This window comes from Tiliqua scincoides, chromosome 1 (assembly GCF_035046505.1).
Source record: "Tiliqua scincoides isolate rTilSci1 chromosome 1, rTilSci1.hap2, whole genome shotgun sequence".
Classification (NCBI taxonomy): domain Eukaryota; kingdom Metazoa; phylum Chordata; class Lepidosauria; order Squamata; family Scincidae; genus Tiliqua; species Tiliqua scincoides.
In genome coordinates this window covers 95,589,198-95,614,351 of record NC_089821.1, presented here as the reverse complement: position 1 = coordinate 95,614,351, position 25,154 = coordinate 95,589,198, and the positions used below count along the sequence as shown (strand labels likewise).

General features: G+C 47.3%; 1 protein-coding gene across 2 annotated transcripts in view; it reads left to right on the top strand.

Moving 5' to 3' along the window:
• Window positions 1-18,823: 18,823 nt before the first annotated feature.
• The window catches only part of STAM2 (signal transducing adaptor molecule 2), a 30,918-nt gene continuing 24,587 nt past the window's right edge, over window positions 18,824-25,154 (top strand). For both annotated transcript variants that reach the window (XM_066611965.1, XM_066611964.1), the window contains exon 1: window positions 18,824-18,962. In XM_066611965.1, the coding sequence (XP_066468062.1) occupies window positions 18,923-18,962 (40 nt within the window). In that variant the 5' untranslated portion in view covers window positions 18,824-18,922. The remainder of the gene's footprint in view (window positions 18,963-25,154) is intronic.

Here is a 25,154-nt window from a genome sequence, read left to right as displayed (position 1 = left end):
ATATTTTTATTACGATATGATAAATTGGAAGAATTAACAAACGGAAAATGCCTTTGGGAATTATTTTTCATCCTGCTGCTTCTCCGGAAGACACTGTTGGAAAGGATGCTAGGAAGCAACCATAGGGATGGCCAACATCAACCTCTTCTTCCACGCATCTATCAAGCGGACGCGTGTTTATTTTATTTCTACCCCAGTTTCCTTCAAAAGAATTCAGAGCAGTAATTGCTTTATAACAGTAAAAACAATAAAGAGGAAAACCAACAGCAAATAACAGTGTGCAGACAGAAAGAAATTAGAGCAATTGAGGGCCTCCTGGAAAAGTCCTAAGGATGGGAACTTGAGTCAGGTGACTTCAGTCAGAGTTGCAAAAACACATTTTTTGCTGTTTACACTCGAGTCACTGAATCAGTCAGTGACTCAAGTCTGAGGACACTGACTCAGTCCCCGCATATGCAGACTCAAGTCTGTGTTGGGGGTGCTTGCTTACTTTTTATCGGCACATGAAAGATCTTGTGGGGCCATCATTCAGACTGGGAGAGCAGCAGGGAAGTTCCATCCAGGAGACACAGAAGGGTTAATGTTCTGCTTTTGAATTGAGCAGGAAGGGGGGAGGGGCGAAGGCGCTCCTGTTCATCTCTAATGGAACTGATGGTCCTTTGAGAAAGGATGGGTGGTTTGATTTTTTTTCTTTGGGTCAGGTAGGGCAGAAGGAGGAGCCCAAGGGGGTTCTTGCCTTAGAATTGGCTGTAGAAGCCTAGGGAGGGGGAGGCAGTTTGTAGTGATCACACTTTCCAACTTCACGGCTCCTCATTGCGACATTGTTACTTGGAAGGAGGAAGCTTCATTGAATGACTGACTACTACAAATGGGACTACTTCTGAGTAGACCAGCAAAGGATTGGATCATCCTGGTAAGCCTCGCAGCTGCTGCACATGACCCTCCTCCGTCTTGCTGCTTCTGTCCCCACTTCCATGCAGTCCCACACCCCCTCCTGCCTTGTTTACAGATGGGGTGGGGACATCAGGGGAGTGTTTAATGAGAACTCACTCTCACTTGCACACACACACATCTGGCAGCAGCCCTGGTTTTTTGTGGAGCCACGGATGGCTTTTTAAAGAGAAAGACTTGTGACTCGTCTCTTCTTGTTGCAAAAACGCTCTGGGTAACTCTGAAAGTCCACTGATTAGGAATTATTTTCGACTGAAGTTGTGGGGTGGGGGGGAAGACTCATGACTCAAGCCACACTTGACTCATCCATTCCTGAACAGTCCTGTTGCCCAGGTGGAAGAATGCATTCAAAGAAGGTGTCGAGCAGGTTTCTCCTGGGAAGAATACTGTATTTTACAGTGTTGGCCATTGCTGAAAAGGCCCTGCCTCTTGGACTGACCTGCTGCACTTAAATCAGTGAATGAAACTTCCTGTTATAAAATGCTTAGCATTTGTATAATGTTTTATGAGTGTGCAAAATGCTTCACCAGTATTACCTTGGCAATGTCCTTTCAACAACCTGGTAAGGCGAGTAAGAATGAACATTGTTAAACTGCAACTAGGGAGCAGAGGCTGAAAGTGAGCTACTTGCCTAAGACCACAGAGTAAGAATTCATGGGAGAGGTGAGAGTTAAACTGGAGAAGTCCTAAACTGCAGCCTCTTCATCATCTCCATGGTACCAATGTTGGTTGAAGTGCATGTAAGGAAAAGGCAGTCCTTAAGGCAGTGGTTCTCAAACTGGTGGGTCACGATCCACCTGTTTGTGTAATGCTTCCCCGTCCCTTTAAGGCAGGGGTCTCCAAACCCCGGCCCGGGGGCCAGATATGGCCGGCGGAGAGCCTCTATCCGGCCCATGGCCAGTCTCTGATCCCCTGAGAGTCTCTGGCTCAGTTGACCAAACACAACCAGAGTTGTGCTAGTGGGGTAGGGCAGTGGTATTCAAACTGGGGCATCGCGATGCCCCAGCCTGTGGGTCCTGGCCTCTGCCCCCTTAAGGGGCAGGGTCAACCAGGAGACAGGGGAAAGGCAGCAGTGCGATCTGTAGGATCGCACAGCTCAGGGGGCTGCAGGGGCTTGGGTGCACTTGCCCAAGCCTCCTGCAGCCTCCCAGGGGTGCAGGGAGCCCTGCGCAACCTTCGGCAGAGCTCCCCAGGTCAGGAAAAGTGAAAGCGGAGCAATCGTGCCCCGCTCCGCAAAACTGGAAGCGGAGCATGATTGCTCCGTTTTTCCTTGTGATGGGGCTGCAGGGACTGGGGTGCACCCTCCAGTCCCTGCAGCAGCCATCCCTGTGTGTGGGGAGCCCTGCATGAGCGCCTGCAGGGCTCCCCAGGTCAGGGAAAGGCAGAGTGGGGTGATTGCGCTCCGCTTCTGCTTTTGCAGAGGCAGAGCAGATCCTGGGGATTGTGTTGCTACCTTCCCCCTGCCCCTGCTGCCTCCTCCCTTGCCCCCACAAAGACTTACTGCGGGTTTCAAACTCCCAGAGAGTTTGAAATCCGCAGGGGTAGGGGAATGGGGGTCCATTTAAGTGTGTGTGCTTTATTTCTTGGGCTGTGTTGGTGCTTATTGAAATCCTGGACATTTGAGCCCATTCACTCATTCATTTCAGTCATTCATCAAAGTTCCATCTCTAATGTATTGATTTAAATTTTAGATTTCATTTTTTTTTCTGGCCCTTGACACCATGTCAGATATTTGATGCGCCCCTTCGGCCAAAAAGTTTGGAGACCCCTGCTTTAAGGCATGGGAGAAGGGGAGGGAGGCAGCCAGGCAATCCCCAGGATCACATCACTAAGGGGGGCAAGGGGGGCTGCTTTCCACTCACTTTGAACCATGCAGGGCTTCAGCAGGCTGCAGAAGGTGTGGGGAGCCCTGCGCAGCCCTCTGCAGCACCCCCAACTCTTGGAATCTGCAATAAAAGCAGGCACAAAGCACCTACTGCAAAACAGATCAAATAGTGCTGGCCTCTGTTTCTGAGTATATGAACTGAGTATACCTCATTTTCTGAGTATATGAACACATTCCAGTGCCATAACAAAAAACTCCAGGGGTTAAGAACAAGGTTAACAGGGTAAAAATGGTCCCACCTTAAGGTAATGCAGCCAGTAGTGGCTTCATTTATAATTGGAATGTGATGGGTCTGACAAGGCTCAAACAGGTTCTGGCATTCCTCACCAACCAGGCAGCTGCCACCTTCCCTTCTCAGCAAAATTGGAACTAGGAATGTGCAGGTGCTTTTCACAGGAATGCTGGCTGAGGACAGGAGGCTGTTTCCTTGAGAAGGAAAGTTTGTACAAAAAAGAGATAGGCCTGCACTGTCATCCTTTGAAGATGGGGGTGAAATGCTTGTTATAGCCTGCATCCAAGCCTTAAACAGCACAGTTTTTTTTTCCAGGAAACACACCGTTTGCTCTCCAGACTGACCTTGCCTGGTTGCACGTTAGAAGGTTCCCTGCTTGATTCCTGCCTAGCACCGTTAGTTCTTCGAAGATTTTCTTTTGCAGCTTAGTTAGTCCCTTTCCCTTCCCTACCTTAGTTAGGGTGGTAGAAGCAGAGGCTCATTCGCCTGCCTCAGTTTTCTCTGGGAAATGCTGAAGAGCCTCAAGTTCTTCTTTGGACCTTGTGCAGGATCTAAGGTTCCCACTGATCTGGCCCATTCTCAGTGGCAGGATTCATTTCCTCAATAAGCAGCTGAGGCTACAGGCTTCTTCCTCCTCACGTCTGGTGAGGAAGGCTGTGCCAACTGCCAGAATAGTAGGTGTAACAGTCATCTAGGCCCGATCCTTCCTTCTTCAGCAGGAAAGGCCATGCCACTGATTCGTCACTCCCCACAACTGGCAGATTGGGCAGTGATCACCTGGAAAGCAACCTGAGGCTTGCAGCCCCATTTTACCTACAAAAGGCAGCTAAATTTGGCTTCAAGAGCCAACTCCACCTTTCCTCATCTTCTGCCTCTGGAGGCCCCAAGTGCCAGCAGTTAGCATGATGCCACATCTCTGCCCCCCCCCCCCCCACATCAATCTCATGGCAGATTATCTTCAGCCGTTTGCCAAAAGGTGGTCAATACCAACCTCTGATTGCTGGGTCAAGACAATGTGGTATGAATATGCTTTGGAACTCAGGCAGTTTCCCAGGGGCAGGTTTGTGGATTCTCATAGGGTGAAATGTGGTGCCAAGCATCGACTCATCCTGGGGGCAACAGACCACCTGCTTCAGACTGGAGCCATAGAACCTGTCACTTGGGATCTGATTGGACCTGAGGTCTACTCACATTTCTTCATGGACCTCAAGAAAATTGCAGACTTCAGAGCAATCCTTGAAGAGGCCAAACCTCTTAATGAGGTGACAGAAGTTCAAGACAGAGATGTTACACTCTGTTTTCAGACAAGATGACTTTCTGGCATCAGCAGAGCTAATGGAAGCCTTTCTCACAGGAGTTCTGCCTACTTTGCAGGCCTCCATTTTCGGTTTTGGTCTCTCCCCTACTGAAGACTGACTTCAGTAAAACAGTCTAGATTTTGGTTGCTCTTACACTTCCTGTCAAGGTTTGCCAAGTTTTGCTTTATAGTCATTTGTTCTCCTTCTAAAAGGAACCAGTCTAGTGTGTAATAAAAAAAGAAATAAAAATAGACAGCCATTAAGATAATTCTAGAATGCTTGCTATTGATTAGTTACTTCTAGGTAAACAGATATACATATATTATACCATATGCTTCATGCGCACTTCTTTTACGTTTTTACATAGTCCTAAAACATCTAAGGATGCAATTCTGTATATGCTTTCCTGAGAGTAAGTTCCACTGAACTTAGTGGAACTTACTTCTGAGTATATCTACAAAGGATTGTGCTGTAAAAGTGCCACAGAACCAGAGCATGTAGAACAGTATATACAGATTATATAGAAGAAATATTACAGGACAGTCTAACTTCCTGTTTCCTAAAAATAGTTGATTAGTCCATGTGATGGCTTGTCTCACATGATAGCCTCATGGAATGAACAAGTTTGTCAAAACTCGGGAGCTAAAGATAGATTTAAAAACCACAGTTTAGTCAGTGGCTTGTGACATTCTGCTTCATTAAGGAAAGGGCTGCGTGTATAGACATTAGCAGCTGTTTGTCTAAATACAACCCTTAAAGAATCTTTGTTCTTTTTCTTCAGGGGTGTCCAAACTTCTTGGCAGGAGGGCCACATCATCTATCTGACACTGTGTTGGGGGCCTGGAAAAAAAGAGTTAATTTACATTTCAAATTTGAATAAATTTACACAAATGAATATATTAGAGATGGAGCTTATATGAATAAATGAAAGTCTTGCAAAAGGCCTTGCACAAAGCAAGGCTGGCCTTTCCATAGCTGCTGCTGCAACATCAGAGATGTGAAACAGCAAGCAGTGGAGGGAGCCCTCATCCCACAGCTCATGCAAGAGGTTGAACAGTCACCCACATGCTGAGAGCAGTTGTGTAGGGCCAGCACGGGCTCCAGCAAGTCTCCAGAGGGCCAGAGGCTCACTGGAGACTGGGGGCTCCCCGTGGGCCAGATTGGGAGTCCCCGAGGGCCGCAAGTGGCCCCAGGGCCGGGGTATGGGCACCCCTGCTCTACTTGTATGTAGGGTACTGCCCTGCAAAAAGCAAAGAATGTGATGTGACACACTGTGCACCTTTACGGACAAATGGCCAGAGGATTCTTCACTTTAGCCAGTACTGTAACATGTACAGGGACAACCCTTACTATACAGCTGCAGCCAGGCCTTCCCTGGAGAAATAAGGTGCCACTTGTACGAGAGAACACACTGCTGGTGCCAGGCTAACTTCCCAGCCCTTCTTGCACTTGTAACCTTCCTGCCTTACCTTGCTGCTTATAAATTACCTTAATTATGGCTGCCTATTTTTATTTTCCTTTTTATTATGATCTACACAGGACCTAGGAGAGGGGGTAAAGGGGGTAATTTGTACCCTGGTCCAGGGTCAGAAAGGGGGCCCAGGAGCCAAAGGAGGGGGCCCAGAAAGTTCCTGGGATCTGACATTTTCCTATCTCACCTGAACTCGCTGCCCGCACATGATGCTTGGGCACAACCAGGTGCAATGTGTGCAGTGTTACCTGCTGCTGCAAGCCATGCACTCCAAGCCCAGGAATGCATCCATGATCCTCCTTAACACAGTGTCAAATCTGGGAGGAAACTGGCCTGCTACAGTAGCTTTCTGGTTTGTGGATCCCATAACCTTGAAGGAGTGTATAGAAGCTCAGGAACCCAGTTGCGGGGCTACAGCTGCTGCAGAAGTTCATTTTGGTCCATTCTAATGTGAGCTAATTTTCTGCAATAAATTTTCTATATTTCAAAGATTTTAGAGAGACTTAGGAGTGTGTTTGGTTTTCCAGATTACTTTGTCTAGCTGTCATATGCTGCATGGTCAGGTAGACCTGGGCTCTGCATCAAGGAGTCTAGTAGACCTGGACTCCAAAGACTATTATGGCTGTCAGCACCCTCCCCCTGCCCTATTTTGCCCCCCATTCTACCTGCCCCCATTGCGCCCCTCTCCCTTTGGGAAGGAGCCCAAAAGAAACTTTGTACCCCCCAATAAAATTCCTCTCATAGGCCCTGGATCTACACACAGGAGACTGGTTCTTTTAAAAAACAGAAAATATGACTATAAAGCAACATTTGGCAAGGTTTGTGGGAGTACCAAAAATCCAGGCAGTTTTACTGTTCTACGTTAGCAGAGTCTGAACAGTATTCCTCTAGGTATATTTGAAAGCTCCTTTGAAAAATTATTTTAATGACTTAAATTTGCAGTTGAAAAGGAAAATTGCTGGGGTAAATTAATCTTACCTCTAATGAAATCATTCAAAAATATTTTGTCATCTTAAATTCACACTTTAAGGTCCTGTGCACATTTACTGGCAAGTAAGTCCCACTGAATGAATAGAAAAGTTTATTACAATTGTAAAGTTACTGATTAGTTCTCTTACTGTATTGTTTTTGCGTCTGAAACCTGAGCCTGATTACACTGGAAGCCCAGGCTGAGATCTGCTTCTCTTTGGTAGGATAACAGCATCATGTACCCTTGGACCATTTTTAGAATATAAATTAATAATGCAATCTGTTGGCGAGGCAGCGAGAGATGAGGTGGACAAAGGCAATGCAGGAAAAATGTATTCTAATCCTTCAGCAAAAGAGGAGTGAAGTTTTCTTTTCTCAGGGATACAGTCTCATACTTGGGTTTGAGCAGAACAGGAATCATAAGCTTACATTGTAGCTTACCTTTATGCTGCCCCAGCTGACAAGCTAGAACAGCATAAACCTTATGCATGACTACTCAGAAGTAAGACGCATTGTGTCAAATAGGGATTACTCCCAGGAAAGTGTGTGTAGGATTGCAGCCCAAGTCAAGTAAGTTTAGAGCCCCAGGATTGGAGCAATTTCACCAATTGCATTTACACATATCCTCCACATGTGGGTAATTCCTGGGCTTCTAAAGTCATGTTGTGACAGATACCTTTGACATCTTGATGACCACTGCTTTGTTCGGAGCCCATCTTCTTCCCAGCACATTTGCTGTGCGGAATCCCAGGGCAGACTAGGGACAATAAGCTGTATATCACATTTTAGATATTATTTGCATTTAGTAGCAGCTAAAAAAGATAATAATGTAGTTGGCATAATAATGGGCATCCCTGAGACATAACAAACAATGAAACCACACTGCCCCCTACAGGTATCTAAAATAGTAGGCCCCAATGCTGTGACATCTAAAGCAGGGGTGCTCACACTTTTTTGGCTCGAGAGCTACTTTGAAACCCAGCAAGGCCTGGAAATCTACCAGAGTTTTTTTACAATGTTCACGCCATCATAACATATAACATTTCTGTGTACAATGTATGTTGGTGTACCTTGCATAACCGCATGAGCCAATATTGCACAACACAACGTAATTAACTATAAACATTTTTTGTAATTACTTGAGTTTACTTTGATGACTTGCACTGAAGTGAATCAGCCAAGGATGCATAGTCCAGATAGTAGCTGCTGACAGCCAGCCTCAAGCACACTTCTAAATGTTCATCAGTCATGGTGGAATAGTACTTGGACTTAATAATCTTCCTGTAGGAAAAGGCTGACTCACATAAATAAGTGGAGCCCTTCCTGCCTCAGGTGCTCTTATATCCCTGAGGGCCCTATTGCCTTCAAGTGGCTGCAGCTGTGCAGCCACTCTGCTGGATGCCCAGGCCTTACCCTTAAAGGGGCCACTGCTGACACCACATCTACCTCCTCACCAGATCTTCCTGGATTCCAATACAAGGGGGGGGGGGGGAGCAGATCTCTATACAGACCAGTGCAAAAACAGGGGAAAGGTGTGGGGGAGGGAAGATCTCTATATAGACATCACAGCAAGACCAGTGCAAAACCCCTTGCACACAGAACCAACAGATGGAAGTGGGGGGGGAGGGCAGATCTCCATACATACCAGTGCAAAAACAGGGGAAAGGTAAGTCATCCCCAGGAGAGTCAACGGGGCTCACTCCCAGGGATGCGTGGACAGGAGAGAAGCCTGCCAGCGGCTCCTCTCCAGGACTACTCATGAGTCAGCCCCAGTAGAGTCAATGGGGCTCACTCCCAGGGATGTGTGGACAGGAGCTCACTCCCAGGGTGTGGCTCACTCGCAGGGATGCGTCACTCCCAGGGCGGGACTCACTCGCAGGAATGCGTGGATGGGAGAGAAGCCTGCAATCTACTCATTTTGCCTGGCGATCGACTGGTAGATCGCGATCGACTTACTGAGCACCCCTGATCTAAAGCATCTTAAGGCCCGAATCACACGTTTCCCCTACCTATATCCCTTTCATCATGACAGTAACATTTCTATTGTTAGAATAGAAGACAAACAGAATTCTGCAACCTGCATAAATTACGTAAATTAAGATGTTATGCATATATTTTGTAGAATTTGGTCTGCTACTGTGGTTATAGGAAGGCACTGCAGTCCTAGTTCTTGACCACAGTAAATTCAGTGGACAAGGCATTGCCCCCACATCTTTTTAAAGTAGTTTTGCAAATATAAGAGTCTGAGTTTTGTTTCCAAAAATGCAATACATTAAGGCAGAGAATAGGAAGATGCTGAAATCCTTACTTTACACCAGCAATTTTCAATCTTTTGCATCTTATGGCACACTGATAAGGTGCTAAAATTGTCAAAGCACACGATCAGTTTTTTGACAATTGACAAAGCACACCACACTGCCGGTGGGGGGGCTCCCATACCCTAATAGCCCTACTAATAAATGATCCTCCCCCAGAAGTTTAGTATTTTCTAAACTTCTAAACTCCTGCGGCATACCTGCAGACTGTTTGCGACACACCAATATGCTATGGCAGTGGTTGAAAATCGCTGATCTACACACCAGTTATTCAGCGTACACATTCCTGTCTGAAAGTTCAGCCCCTTTGGGCAGGAGCATTTGCATTATACCAGGCTTGACACTGTTAGACCTTCCCAATATAAACACAGCTCACCAAGGACTCCAAAACCCCCTTTGCTGTCTGAACAGCACTGGGAGTAAAAAAGACTCTCCAATTGTGCGCAGTTTTCGCAATTCACAAACTAATAAAGTATGAGGTGTATTCTCTTGTCACTTTTTCATTTTGATTGCTTTGAATTTGTTGTTGAAATCTCATTTTTATCAATTTTGATTGTTGTCTTTGGGTCCTTTAACAACCACTTATCTATAATCCAGAGATTCCAATGACTGCTCCAAAGGATTCTTCTATACCAAACAATTCTGAGAGAAATGTCAGAATGTCAGAAATGTAACCTATTGAATGAGGAGAAGCAAAAGAAAAACTTTGGAAGAGTTGACCTCCTGAATTGCCACCTGACTGAGAGGAACCTGGCCTCTTCCTGTGCAAGTCATAGGAGCTGAGTGTGCAAATATCAGCAGATGAAGCTTTTTATTGCACAGGTATTGGTGATAAGCTGCTATAGACCCTGGAATAAAGGCCTGCATTGTATCCCTGTGGTATTGCTGCCTATTCCCTGAACGATGAATTGGGCACTACCACCAGCACTGAGGATTCAGGGGATTCCCAGCCAGGTGGGCCCTCTGATTGATGCAGGCCCTCAGCCTGTCTGGCCAACCTCTGAGGCCACTCCAGTTGCAACCTGCTAGTGCAGTGGTCTTCAATCTTTTTCATACCACAACCCCAAACAATCTATCAGGTATGAGACTGGGTACCCACTTTTGGTCCCACCTCTCTCCTAGGATCCTATATGTCCACTCCCTGAGCCCATCAGCACCCACTCCCCCCTTTCGCCTTCCCAGCACTGTTCACTGTAACCAAATATTCTTATAGAAGAGAGCAGAAAAAGTTACCATGAAACCTGGCACTAGTGAAAGCTATTTTAGCACAGTTGCTAAGAACCTGAGCAGGACTGGGACACAATCTCTTGGTACCTGAAGGGGTAAACCAGATGCCTCCCCCTTTACCTGGTGGTGCTCTGGTCCAGTGGTCTTCAATCCTTTCCATTCTTGTAAGTTGTCATGAGCTCACAACTGAGGCTTTGTAACCTCATTGGGGTCCTAATCCCAAAGTTGAAAAACACTGTGCTAGTGAATGTACAGTTGCCCCTCTGCATCAGCACAGTTTCATTCTCAGAATGCATAAATCCATGGATAATGAGATCCACAGGTGGGGCTATATAGCACCTCTGGACACGACCGGAGGTGCCCTATGGTCACACCTGGAGGTGTTTTGAACGGTGGAGAGATCACGCGCAACTTCCCCACGTCTCAGAAGACCTATCAAAGACATCTGAGACACATCTTTTTCCTGAAAAAAGTCAGATCTACATGTTCCGAAACCACAGATAAGTAGGGCTGACTGTACATCAAAGCGCTATTAAAAGGTACAGGAATAGGGGTCAGTAAACAGGTTGGCAACCCTCTCGTCACCATCCAATCTCTGCTCGGCTGTCTTTGGTCACTCTGTACCTTGTTGTGTCATGCTTTCGTCTCTCATCAGCAAGGGCAAGAGTTGGCAATGAATCCTGGTACTTGTGCTGGCCAGAGCAATGAAAATGCAACGAGGCCTGCAGCAGGCTGAAGTCGGCTGATCAGAGGATAGAGCAGTGAGCTTTTCACAACCCATGAAAAATCAGCTCACGACCCACAGTTTGGGAACTGCCAATTTAAAGCATTTGCACCACACCCTGCAGCCAACAGTACTCCCTGAGTAGCTTATGTACCATTGTCCAAAAATTACATAAATGGGATTTACTCTCAAGTCAGTGTATACAAGAATGATAGCCCTGCAGTGCCAGATATAACTTGGTGAGGTCCTAAAGCAGGGGTGGCCACCCTGCAGAACACGTGCCACTAGTGGCATGCGGACTCTTCCTAAGTGGCACGCACAAAGTTGCCTGTCATGACCATGCTGGCCAACACAGGGATCCAAGGCTGTGAGTGCATGGTGCTTCTTCCAGCACAAATTCCAGAAAGGGTGCTATAAAGCCTGGGGCAGGGTGAAGATAGCCAAGCAAAGGCTTGAAATATCACGTTGTCCAGCAAAACCACCTAAGCATGTCCATCCGAAATAAGTTGGGAGTGGTATGCTGAAGATTCTGTACATAAAAAACGGTATGTGGCGTATTGAGTGGTTGGCCACTTGTGCTCTAAAGAAGGAAAATCAAAATCATTTCATACAGAGGGTCAAAAGTTAGCATTCATGGTGCCTGCTGAGGGCTGGAAGTGACATCATTAAGCACAAAGTGACATCATTAAGCATATGATGGCCAGAAATAAGCACTTTGTTCTCACATAGGAACTCATTAGCTGCAAATGACAGAAGAGAATATGTGCAAATCTTGTTCATAATTTCAAGATATGAGAGGGTCCAATCATCATGCTGCAAGCTCCCCATTATAATGGGGGCCAGAGAAATTGTTTCTGGGGGCCGTATTCCGCCCATTGGCCTTATATTTGACACCCCTGCTCTAAAGCTCGTTAGGCACCTCATGAAAAGCTTGATGAGGGCCCTTGTTAAAAAATTACACCCAAATTTGCTGCACAAGCTATTTAAGAAAAGTCTAAGCATACACACTCGATTTTAAAATCTCCCCCAAATGGAATTTCTTTGAAGCCTCTGCGGATTGTGAGGCCCTTCCTAAGCTGTAGCTTGTATAGTTCCTACCTAAATCTAGCACTACAGCCCTGGTTCTAAGGATACGTGGACAGAACTGTGCTCCAACTTCAAGCACAACTGATTCTGAGTAACTTTGCTAAGGAGCAGGGTGTGCATCAACCCAGGGGCAGATCGGGGGGGGGGGCATGGGTGTGTGGGACCCTCAAAACATCATGCCAGCAGGGAAGGGCGGCCCCGGTATGGGGAGCAGCCCAATTGGGAGCACAGGTCTGCCCACCTGGAAGAGGCAGCTTCAGAGGGCAGAGCTGGAACGGGAGCCCAGGACTAACTGGCAGGTAGATCTGGGCTCCTAGTCTGAGTGGGAGGCCAGGTCTACCCACCCACCAAACTTCAGCCACAGAGGGCTAAGGTCAACTGGGAGCCCAAGTCTACTTGCCTGGAAGAGGCAGCTCCAGCGGGCAGTCTCAGAATGGGAGTCCAGATCTACCTGGCAGGTAGATCTGGGCTCCAAGTCCAGGTGGGAGCCCAGGTCCATCTGCCCAGTAAACCACAACCATGGAGGTCAAACTTCAACCAGGAGTTGAACCAGGTAGATAGACCTGCCTGGGCTCTGGAGTTAAGGTAGTGCTTATGCCCCCCCCCAACACAGGATCCACCCCTGCATCAACCACTCAGGTCCACCACCTTCTCCCTCCCCCCACTAAGGCTGCAATCCACACTACAGAGACACTATAATGGGACCTGCTTCTGAGCAGACATGCATAGGATTGAGCTCTCCTCTCCACACTTAACTGGAAGTTAACTGGAGAGAGGTGAAAAGCGGTGTCCCCCAAGGATCTGTCCTGGGACCGGTGCTTTTCAACCTCTTCATAAATGACCTGGAGACAGGGTTGAGCAGTGAAGTGGCTAAGTTTGCAGACGACACCAAACTTTTCCGAGTGGTAAAGACCAGAAGTGATTGTGAGGAGCTCCAGAAGGATCTCTCCAGACTGGCAGAATGGGCAGCAAAATGGCAGATGCGCTTCAATGTCAGTAAGTGTAAAGTCATGCACATTGGGGCAAAAAATCAAAACTTCACATATAGGCTGATGGGTTCTGAGCTGTCTGTGACAGATCAGGAGAGAGATCTTGGGGTGGTGGTGGACAGGGGTGGTGGTGGACAGGTTTTTTTCCTTGTTTAGTCATTTTTAAAGAGACTGTGTTTTTTTAGTGACTCTGCACAGATGACCATCAGTGTTGTCAGATTTACAAATCCAGAATCCCTGTCTGAAAAGGGCAGAACTGTAGAAGGACAAATCCATCAATGATTACTAGCAGTGATGGCTCCATGGAACCTCCACGTTCAGGGGTAGTGTACCTCTGAATAGCAGTTGCTGGGCTTGTAGGGGTTGCTACCCACCGGGTAGATGGGACTCGTCAGCCTAGGAAGGCAGCTCATCTAAGAGAAGGAAACTCTGACCTCAAACCTCCACTGCCTTGTGGCTACATCCAGTTCTGGAAAAGGCTTCAGGAGTCAACCTCGAGGCAAAATCAGGAGCCGGAGTCCCTTAGGCAGTTCATGGCTGAACACAGTCACGTTCTGGCAACTCCTGCGACGCCGCTGGAACCAACCGTATTGGCTTCTGCCTTTCCATTGGACCATTCCAGCGACGTGGAGAGGGGGGATTTGCTGCATGGGTAACAGCCTATCCTCCATACCTTCTTTACCCAGGCTTCGCGCACTGGAGAGGACACTCCAACTTCGCCATACGGCGTCGGCACAACACGGGAAGCAGCAGTTTACCGGTTATAAGTCTTTGCTCGATTGGCGTAGAGCATGACGCCAGGGGCTGCTTCCGACGGTGGGAGAGATCATTGCATCTCATTGGGCAGCTACCGCCCGCCTTAAGCTGGGCAGTCCCCAGCCAGTAAGGTGTTGCCTCGCCACGGTCCGTTAACCTCATGGGGTGCGTGGGGTTTAGGGTGAAAACCGACAAGCGGATCGACAACTCTGCACCATGCAACAGAAAACAGAAAACTACTGCCCTAAAGCTGGGCACCTGGAACGTTAGGACAATGACACCTGGCTTCTCTGATGACCTGCAAGAAATAGACGACGCACGCAAAACAGCTGTCATCGACATGGAGCTGAGCAGACTGCAGATGGACATCGTCGCCCTTCAAGAGACTAGGCTGCCAGATTCCGGATCTGTCAAGGAGAGAAATTTCTCATTTTTCTGGCAGGGAAAACCACCAAACGAAACCAGGGAACATGGTGTTGGCTTTGCGGTCAGAAATACCGTGCTGAAATCCATCATCCCACCTACTGTGGGAAGTGAAAGAATTTTGTCCCTGCAGCTCCAGTCATCAGCAGGACCTGTCACTCTCATCAGTGCTTATGCACCGACTCTGTCGTCTCCAGCAGAAGCCAAAGACAAATTCTATGATGACCTGGCTACCACTGTCAAGAAAATCCCTGTAAAAGAGCCATTTTTCATCCTCGGCGATTTCAATGCTAGAGTTGGTGCTGATAACAGTTCATGGCCCACTTGCTTAGGTCAGTTTGGCACTGGGAGGATGAACGAAAATGGCCAACGCCTGCTAGAGTTTTGCTGTCATCACGGTCTCTGTGTCAGCAACACGTTCTTCAACACAAAGCCCCAACATAGAGTCTCTTGGAGACATCCAAGATCAAAGCACTGGCACCAGCTCGACCTGATCCTCACCAGACGCTCCAGCCTTCCCAGCATCAAGATCACACGCAGTTATCATGGTGCTGCCTGCGACACTGACCACTCCCTGGTGTGCAGCAGAGTGAAACTGCAAACAAAGCGACTGTATCACACGAAAAAGGAAGGAAGACCTCGCATTGATACCAGCAAGACCCGGGATCAGAGAAAAGTGGAGGAATTTGCACAAGCGCTTGAGGAATCTCTTCCAGGCCCGGCCGACGCAAACGCATCCAACAGATGGGAACATTTCAAGAATACCGTTTACAACACCGCCTTGTCCATATTCGGCAAGACGACCAACAAGGCGGCAGACTGGTTTGAAGCCCACTCTGAGGAGTTGACACCAGTCATTGAGGAAAAGAGGAGAGCTCAAGCAGCATACAAGGCCTGTCCCAGTGAGTGCAACCTGCAGGTCCTCCGAACTGCTCGCAGCAAAGTCCAACAGACTGCCAGGAGATGTGCTAACGACTACTGGCTCCAGCTCTGTTCCGAGATACAGATAGCAGCTGACACGGGCAACATCAAGGGGATGTATGATGGTATCAAGCAGGCCCTAGGTCCAACACAGAAGAAAATTGCCCCTCTGAAGTCTGCCACAGGCGAGGTCATCCAGGATCGGGCGCAGCAGATGGAACGCTGGGTGCAGCACTACTCTGAGCTATATTCCAGAGAAAATGTAGTCACCGAAGAAGCACTGAACAACATTGAGTGCCTGCCTGTGCTGGAAGAGCTTGACAGTGAACCAACCCTAGAAGAACTTCACGTGGCCCTGGACTCCCTTGCCTTTGGCAAGGCACCTGGAAAAGACAGCATCCCTGCTGAAGTCCTAAAATGCTGCAAAGAGATCATCGTCACTGAGCTGCATGAAATCCTCTGTCTCTGCTGGAGAGAAGGTGGAGTACCTCAAGACATGAGGGATGCAAACATCATCACGCTGTACAAGAACAAAGGTGACAGGGGTGACTGCAACAACTACCGCGGCATCTCTCTCCTTAGCGTTGTAGGAAAGTTGTTTGCCCGAGTTGTACTAAAGAGGCTCCAGGTACTTGCAGAGAGTGTCTATCCAGAATCGCAGTGTGGATTCCGAGCCAACAGGTCCACCACTGATATGGTATTCTCCCTTAGACAACTGCAGGAGAAATGCAGGGAACAACGACAGCCACTCTTTATAGCCTTCATAGATCTCACAAAGGCTTTCGACCTGGTCAGCAGAGACGGCCTCTTCAAGATTCTCCCCAAGATTGGATGTCCACCCAGGCTCCTCAGCATCATCAGATCTTTCCACAAGGACATGAAGGGCACTGTTGTCTTCGATGGCTCCACATCAGACCCTTTTGACATCCGAAGCGGAGTGAAGCAGGGCTGTGTTCTTGCACCAACCTTGTTTGGGATTTTCTTTGCTGTCCTGCTGAAGCAGGCCTTTGGAACTGCAACAGAAGGCATCTATCTCCGGACCAGATCAGATGGAAAGCTCTTCAACCTCTCCAGACTGAGAGCAAAATCCAAAGTCCAGCTGAAATGTCTGCGTGACTTCCTCTTTGCCGACGATGCAGCTGTCACTACCCACTCTGCCAAAGATCTCCAGCAGCTCATGGATCGTTTTAGCAAGGCCTGCCAAGATTTTGGACTGACAATCAGCCTGAAGAAAACACAGGTCATGGTTCAGGATGTGGACTCACCTCCCTGCATTACAATCTCTGAGCATGAACTGGAGGTTGTCCATGACTTTGTGTACCTTGGCTCAACGATCTCCGACACTCATTCTCTCGATACCGAGCTAAACAAGCGCATCGGTAAAGCAGCTACCACGTTTTCCAGACTCACAAAGAGAGTCTGGTCCAACAAGAAGCTGACGGAACATACCAAGATCCAGGTCTACAGAGCTTGCGTCCTGAGTACACTTCTGTACTGCAGCGAGTCATGGACTCTTCGCTCACAACAGGAGAGGAAACTGAGCGCTTTCCACATGCGCTGCCTCCGACGCATCCTCGGCATCACCTGGCAGGACAAAGTTCCAAACAACACAGTCCTGGAACATGCTGGAATCCCTAGCATGTATTCACTGCTGAAACAGAGACGCCTGCGTTGGCTTGGTCATGTCGTGAGAATGGATGATGGCCGGATCCCAAAGGATCTCCTCTATGGAGAACTCGTGCAAGGAAAGCGCCCTACAGGTAGACCACAGCTGCGATACAAGGACATCTGCAAGAGGGATCTGAAGGCCTTAGGGATGGACCTCAACAAGTGGGAAACCCTGGCCTCTGAGCGGCCCGCTTGGAGGCATGCTGTGCAGCATGGCCTTTCCCAGTTTGAAGAGACACTTTGCCAACAGTCTGAGGCTAAGAGGCAAAGAAGGAAGGCCCATAGCCAGGGAGACAGACCAGGGACAGACTGCACTTGCTCCCGGTGTGGAAGGGATTGTCACTCCCGGATTGGCCTTTTCAGCCACACTAGACGCTGTGCCAGAACCACCTTTCAGAGCGCGATACCATAGTCTTTCGAGACTGAAGGTTGCCAATACAAGGTGGACAGGTCGATGAAAGTGTCGACCCAATGTGCGGCGGCAGTGAAGAAGGCCAATTCTATGCTTGGGATCATTAGGAAGGGTATTGAGAACAAAACGGTTAGTATTATAATGCCGTTGTACAAATCGATGGTAAGGCCACACCTGGAGTATTGTGTCCAGTTCTGGTCGCCGCATCTCAAAAAAGACATAGTGGAAATGGAAAAGGTGCAAAAGAGAGCGACTAAGATGATTACGGGGCTGGGGCACCTTCCTTATGAGGAAAGGCTACGGCGTTTGGGCCTCTTCAGCCTAGAAAAGAGACGCTTGAGGGGGGACATGATTGAGACATACAAAATTATGCAGGGGATGGACAGAGTGGATAGGGAGATGCTCTTTACACTCTCACATAATACCAGAACCAGGGGACATCCACTAAAATTGAGTGTTGGGCGGGTTAGGACAGACAAAAGAAAATATTTCTTTACTCAGCGAGTGGTCGGTCTGTGGAACTCCTTGCCACAGGATGTGGTGCTGGCGTCTAGCCTAGATGCCTTTAAAAGGGGATTGGACGAGTTTCTGGAGGAAAAATCCATTATGGGGTACAAGCCATGATGTGTATGTGCAACCTCCTGATTTTAGGAATGGGTTAAGTCAGAATGCCAGATGTAGGGGAGAGCACCAGGATGAGGTCTCTTGTTATCTGGTGTGCTCCCTGGGGCATTTGGTGGGCCGCTGTGAGATACAGGAAGCTGGACTAGATGGGCCTATGGCCTGATCCAGTGGGGCTGTTCTTATGTTCTTATGTTCTTATGAAGTAAGCCCCATTGACTCTAATGGGACTTACTTCTGAGTAGACATGCCTAGGATGGGGCTCTGAGGTTGCACAGAGACCCTGGTCAAAGCCCTCATAGAGGCAGAAAGGGGAGTAGCCGCTGCAGTCTGGGCCTCCCCCTGAAGAAAGCCCTCCATCCTGTAGCCTCAAGGAGAACCAGCCTCTATTACGGTACCATCCACTCCAATGCACCTGCCATTGACTTGCATGGAACTGACTCCACCAAGTAGATTTCACTTCTACTATACCCGCGAGTCGCAATAATATGCGACTCTATTCTTTTCCTAGCTCTATGTTCGCCTCCCTCCAACGACCCTCCAGCGGAATAATGTGCGACTCTACCCTTTTCTTATCTCTATGTTCGCCTCCCCCAAGGACCCTGCAGCGAGGTGCACACCACACTGCCTGACTCCTCCCTCGCAGTTCTGTCCTCCCAAGCAACCGACAACGGCCACTCCGAGAAGAAGCGGTTGCTGGGAGAAAGAACGGCTACCTTTCCGTTTTTCCATCCCGAGCTTCTTAACCATTCCGCCCGCTCCTGACTCAGGCATCGCTATGGACAGCCTCAACGTGAGGGAGAGTGCGTGACGGGGGTCCTTCCAGAGAGCGGAACCGGAACCGGAAGTGTAGAACGAAGGGGGTAGGTGGGCGGGGTCGAGCGGAGCAGGGTTGCTGCGCACTGAGTCGCTTCCTTCCACCTGAGAGGAGCGGACGGTGCCGGGAGGCTCGTTGTCAGTGGTGCGACGCCATCATGCCGCTCTTCGCCTCCAACCCCTTCGAGCAGGACGTGGGTGAGTCAGTCGGGCCGGGGCGGGAGTGGAGGGGGAGACCCTGCCTGGGAGGGAAGTGCCTTGACACTGGGGGGGGGGGGCAGGCCCGCCCGCCGTGGTGATGGCTTTGTTGCGCCGTTGAAGGCTGGCATGTGAGGCTGGGGAGCCCCAGGCAGGTCTCAGGCCAGCCCCACTGGGAGTGGCGCAGCTCTCATGGCCAGGAGGCGCTCCTGGTGGCTGGGGTTCCTGTCAGGCTGGGGAGACAGGGGAGGCAGGGGTCCTGCGAGAGATGCTACCGCTGTGTGAGGCACCCAAGCACCCACCACCCGTGTGGGTGGTGGGTGCCTGGGTGCCTCACACAGCAGCGGTGCCTCTCGCAGGACCCCTCTCGCAGGACCCCTGCAGGGAGGCTCTGCCTCCCCACCCACCACACTCCCCTGGAGTGAACTGCCCATCCTCCACCACCCAAAACATCCCCACCGCCTACCCTTCCGTAAGGGGCTCCCTAGCCTTGAGAACGCAGGGTGTTTCCTTGACCGGTTCTTACGCCTGCCCCAGGGCACCCTTGCGCAAGAGCCGGGCTGTGATTTCGTGTCATCGCCGAGCAGGGTGTTTGCTTTTTCCATCCTGCAGCTGGGGATTTCATAGGCACCCTGATCCAGGTTGGCCAGACGTCATAACCACAAAAGAGGACAAGGCATGTAGCACCTCCCAGATTAAAAAAAAAAGTGGGACAGAACAAAATAAAAGAGAAAAACGCTCCTCATGTGTTGATTCCACGTGGTTAATTTAAATGCTGTACTTTAATTTAAATATTATATCACTTGTAGTTTGGGAGTGGTGCAGCTCCCGTGGGCCACTGTGAGATACAGGAAGCTGGACTAGATGGGCCTATAGCCTGATCAAGCAGGGCTGTTCTTATAAACTTTAAAACAATGTTATTTCTGAAAACTGTTTTGAGAACTTTGTTTGAAAAGCAGTATATAAATACAGTCAATGATAGTAATGTACAATTATAATAATATTATTACAATATTATTGTAATACAATACAATATTATTGTGTTAAAAAACAATAATATTTGTTACATAGAATCTGCTAATTACAAGGCTATGTGCTACCTGCAGGGGTCTGGTCACAGGGGAAAGGAGGACTTTTCAGTACTTTTCCAGGACACCAGGTTAAAAAAGAGGGCATGTCTGGGAAAAAGTGGATGTCTAGTTACTCTGCCCTAATTAAGTGGTGGCAACTGTTGCAAGACTGCTTACCACTCAAGTTGGAGTGTGCGACTATACCTTGTGTTGTTTCTCCTTGTTTTTTTTTTTAAGAGTGCCTGACCTATTTCTCGGGTATACAGAGGAGGCAGGATTGTCTATTGAACAATACGGTGATCTGCCTCCAGAGCTTTTGTAGTATTTGTTTAAATATTGGTAGTGTGCTGCCTAAGGGCCCAGTCCTATCCAACTTTTCAGCACTGGTGCAGCCACAGTGCAGTCCCAAAGTAAGGGAACAAATGTTCCCATACCTTGAGGAGGCCTCTGTGACTGCCTCCCCACCATAGGATGCAGTGCGTGCCCCACTGGTACAGCTTTACTGGCACTGGAAAATTGGATAGGATTGGGCTGTAAGTCATTGTTTCTCAACCAGTCATACGGGTACCACCAGTGGTACTTGTGGGACCCCAGACTTCTGCTACCCAGCAGTGAGATGAGTAAGGTGATGTGATAAATATCAGTAGGAACCTTGGCTTGGTGGGCAGAGCTCCAAAGCATGCTTTTCGCACAATCTAAAAAGTCCTCTTGTCCACCCTGAGCCTCTAACTGTTGTTTGTCATGTCATGTCTGGCCTCTCAACCCAGAAGTAACTGGTGATGATGTCATCACGAGTTACTTCCCATGGTGCTTCCAATAGGGGGATCATGGGAAGTGGTATGGCAGGGGACAGACAAGAAATGCTGTCCTAAGTGATTCCAATTTTTCTATGGCTGGAGAATTGAAGCTGCAAATTGGTGACTTGCCTGAGAGTTAATTCAAGGATAAGTCAGTGCTGTAGTCCAACAATTTGTCCACAGGACCCTGGTTGTCAAGGAATAGTATTGGGGGGGGCAGAACTATGGGGCAGTTGCTTGTGCTATTCATCTGTCCAAATATTGTACCACTAGCTTTGTTGGTTAGGAGTAGAGAATTAGGGGAAACGGGAAGCTTGAAATGATTTACTCTTATCTCTGGGGTAGTTAGATGGCAAGACCAGTGGTGTTTATTTCAGAGTGTTTCACAGGCTACAATTTCGCAGTCATACAGTGGAGAAATTGAGGCCAGACCTGGTTATGTTGGTCTCTTTGAGCTGTTTGTCTTCCATTTGACCAGTGGAAGAAGATAGATAGGAGTACAAAAATAGACTTCAAGAGGTTAATTTTGCACCTGTGCCTTTACGGTATCTTTTCTTACTCCGTTGAGTAAATCAGTAACCAATCTTAAATTGGTATAACTGGAGTTTGGAAAATGATTTTCCCATATATAAGAACTGAAAAAAACATGAACGCTGCTGTATCCTACTGTTTGTTAGTGTTTTATTGTATCAATAGACATGACATGACACTTTTTCCTCTTTCTCATTTTCAGTGACCTCTAGTGAGGTCAGCTGTTTGCTGTTGTCATTCTTGATTGGTGGATAGTTTGAAATCTGAGAAGAGGCACTTTTCACAAAGCGCCTGTGTCTGAAGAATTGAGAAATTAGTGACATTGGCCTTTATTTAAGTGTTTTATGTATAACTAATGAGGGTATACTCTCCATCCCATATAAATTGTCATAATCATGTAGTCTATAAATAAATTAAATATACATTATTCTCCACACTGTTCAAATCGGTACACAGTAAAATTGATAAAACCATGAAACAGAAAATAGTCATAAAACAAAATGCTTTAAAAGGCAATACTGTACTTAAAATCCAACACCTGCATATTAACCATATAACAGAAGTACAAGACATACTCAAAGTACTTTCATGCAGAAAAACCAACCTGGGCCCACCTGACAAAATAGAGTAGCCATAATGTCCTTCCTAAAGATATTGAATGCAGACTGCAGCTTGCCAAGTGTACAGTATTTGTCTCTTGGTGTTGCAGGTAAGAAGATTGAATTGTGGGTGCATGCCACATGAACCTTCTTTGTGTGGCTGAGTGGCAAATAAGAGAGAAGGGTTGCTCTGTAGGCTGCAAGGCCTAGACCATGCAGTCGGGCTTTCAAGGTGATAACCTGTGCATTGTCAAGCCTGGAAGCAATCTGAGAACCAGTGCAACTCAGCCAAAATAGGTATAATGTGGGCTTTACACTCTTCTGCTGCCAATAGTCAGGCAGCTGCATTTTCTAAAAACTACGAAGATTAGATGTATACTCAGGTGTGCGTTTGTGATACTATCACTTTTAGTTTTGCAGGTGTATTTAGTTCTGGGAACAAATAGAGTTCTGTTCTTGAAATCACAAGTGTAGCAGATCTTCTTTAGCAGATGAAGGCTGCAGTCCTGTGCGTGACTACTCAATTTCCATGCATTTCAGTAGTTTAGGTATAGTCTTAATTTCTGGTGCAAATCAGAAAATATATTTTAGTTTTACTTGTACTAATTATTGTTGAATAACAAAGGGCTCTTTAAACTTTGGAAGTGGATTTAAATTTTCTGATGTTGCCATGTGGATGTGGGTGAAGCCAATGATATCTGAATTTTCAGAAGGCATTTGACAAGGTTCCTGAGAAAACTCCACAGTCGGGGAATATGTGGGCAGGTCCTCTCATGGATTAGGAACTGGTGGAAGACCGGAAAACAGTGAGTGGGTGTAAACGGGCAATTTTCACAATGAAGAGAGCTGAAAAGTGGTGTGCCCCAAGAATCGGTCTTGGAACCAATGCTTTTCAACTTGTACATAAACGACCTGGAGTCTGGGATAAATAGCGAAGTGGCTTGTGAATGATGCAAAACTTTTCTGGGTGGTGAAGACCAGAAGGGATTGTGAAGAGTTCCAGAAGAACCAGTCCAAACTGGGAAAATTGGCAGCAAAATGGCAGATGCGCTTCGATGTAAGTAAGTATAAATTGATGCACATTGAAGCAAGAAATCAAAGCTTCATATATAGGCTAATGGGTTCTGAGCTGTCTATGGCAGATCAAGAGAGAGATCTTGGGGTGTTGGTGGACAGCTCAATGAAAGTGTCGACCCAGTTTGTGGTGGCTGTGAAGAAGGCCAATTTCACACTTGAGATAATTAGAAAAGGGGTTTGAGAATAAAAGGACCAATATTATGCTGTTGTACAAATTGACGGTAAGGCCATGTCTGGAGTATATAAAATTATGCAGGGGATGCATAGAGTAAGTAGGGGAATGTTCTTCTCCTTGTCACATAGCGCCAGAACGAGGAACATCCACTAAGTTTTGGGAGAGTTATAACAGACCAAAAAAAAATCTCTTTAACCAGTGTGTAACTTGTGCTACAAGATGTTGTGATGGCACCTGGACTAGATGCCTTTAAAAGGGGAGCGGACAGCTTTATGAATGAAAAGTCCATCACAGGGTACAAGGCATAATGGGTATATGCAACCTCCAGGCTCTAGAACACTGGTTTCCACCCTGTGGTCTGCGGCGCACAGGTGGTCTGCGAGACCCTGAGAAGTGCTCCGTCTGGTCTCAGGAACAAAAATCACCATTGATAACTTCCAGTGTCTCACTGATCAAGCAATCTCTCACAGACCACTAATGAGGGCAGAGAACAGACTGCCTACAGCCAGAATGACTGAAGTGCCAGCTGTGGTTATGGGCAGTCCATTCTCCATCCTCTCCATGAGGGAGCACTTGGGGACAGACCTCCAGAGAGGGTGGAGATCAGATCCCCTACAGCAGCATGTGGTTCATGATGATTCCAGTTTTTGCCCCAGTGGTCCACGGGTTCCTAAAGGTTGGGAACCACTGCTCTAGAGGTAGGTTACCTCAGAATGCTAGGAGCATGGGAGTGGCAACAGGACACAGTTCTCTTGTTGTCTTGTATGCTTCCTGAGGCATCTGGTCAACCATTGTGAGATATAGGAAGCTGGACTAGATGGGCTTTTGGCCTGATCCAACAGGGCTTATGTTCTCATATTCTTTATAATGGATGAGCAAATTCAAATCTTTCTTTAAGAAATATTTCTCAAACTTGAGAAATTTCCCATCAAGGAAATTGAGTTGTAGTGTGCATATGCACACATTTTTAGAAAATTCTTAGGAAGACATCAGTATTTTTCTACCCTCTACACATTTGTTGAAATAGATATGTTGAGGAGTGGTTATCGTAATACGCTGTTGTACATGGCAATCCAATAAAAGTAACTTCTGTAATTTATGCTGTAACATGTCTACAGAAAGTCTACAATGTAGGTAGTAAGAGAACAAGAGAAGGCATACTGCACAGCTGACCTTGCACTACCCACCTTGACCTTTTGCTAGAGATGATGATTTATGTTCATAGGATAAGGTTGAGAGATAGGAAGTTCAGTGCAGATGGACTTTGCTTTCTGGCACCAATTCTATCATCTTTAGTCAACATAATAAAAAGTACTCACCAAAGAACTTTCTGTTTAATGTAAGTTAATTGTTTACTCTTGATCTACCAACACTGAAAATAGAAATAATGGGAACAGAGATGGCAAGTTTTCCCTTAACAGTTCTTTCTTCTGCTGTTCTACAGAGACTGCTTTGGGTGACATCCAGAGCTTGTGTCAAAGTTTTAGGTATTATCTTCTGTTTGTCACACTATAATATGAGATATGTATAATATGAGAACTGGGAAAACTGTCACAGGGAACTCTGGAACTCTTTACATGGCAGTAAACAAGGCTCTTTGAGCCATTGTCATTGTAGAAAAAAATTACACATTTGTGTCTTAGATTTAACAGGTTTTGTGAGTGTGTGTAGATCAGCGGATCTTAAAATTTGAAGCACTGTGACCCACCTAAAAAGTTTCATTTTACCAGCTACTCAGTCCTCTGTGGCTATAATGGCGAATGAACAGCAGTGCTCCTCGCCCCAAGTAACAGCTTGTTTAATCCTTGATGCACATAGCCTAATCTACCCTGTCAGTTTTGCAAATCACCAAAAATTGGGTCAGGACCCACAGTTTAAGAACCACGGGTGTTGATGACTTGCATGAACACTTAGTAAAATGTATATTTAGGATGCCCAAATTA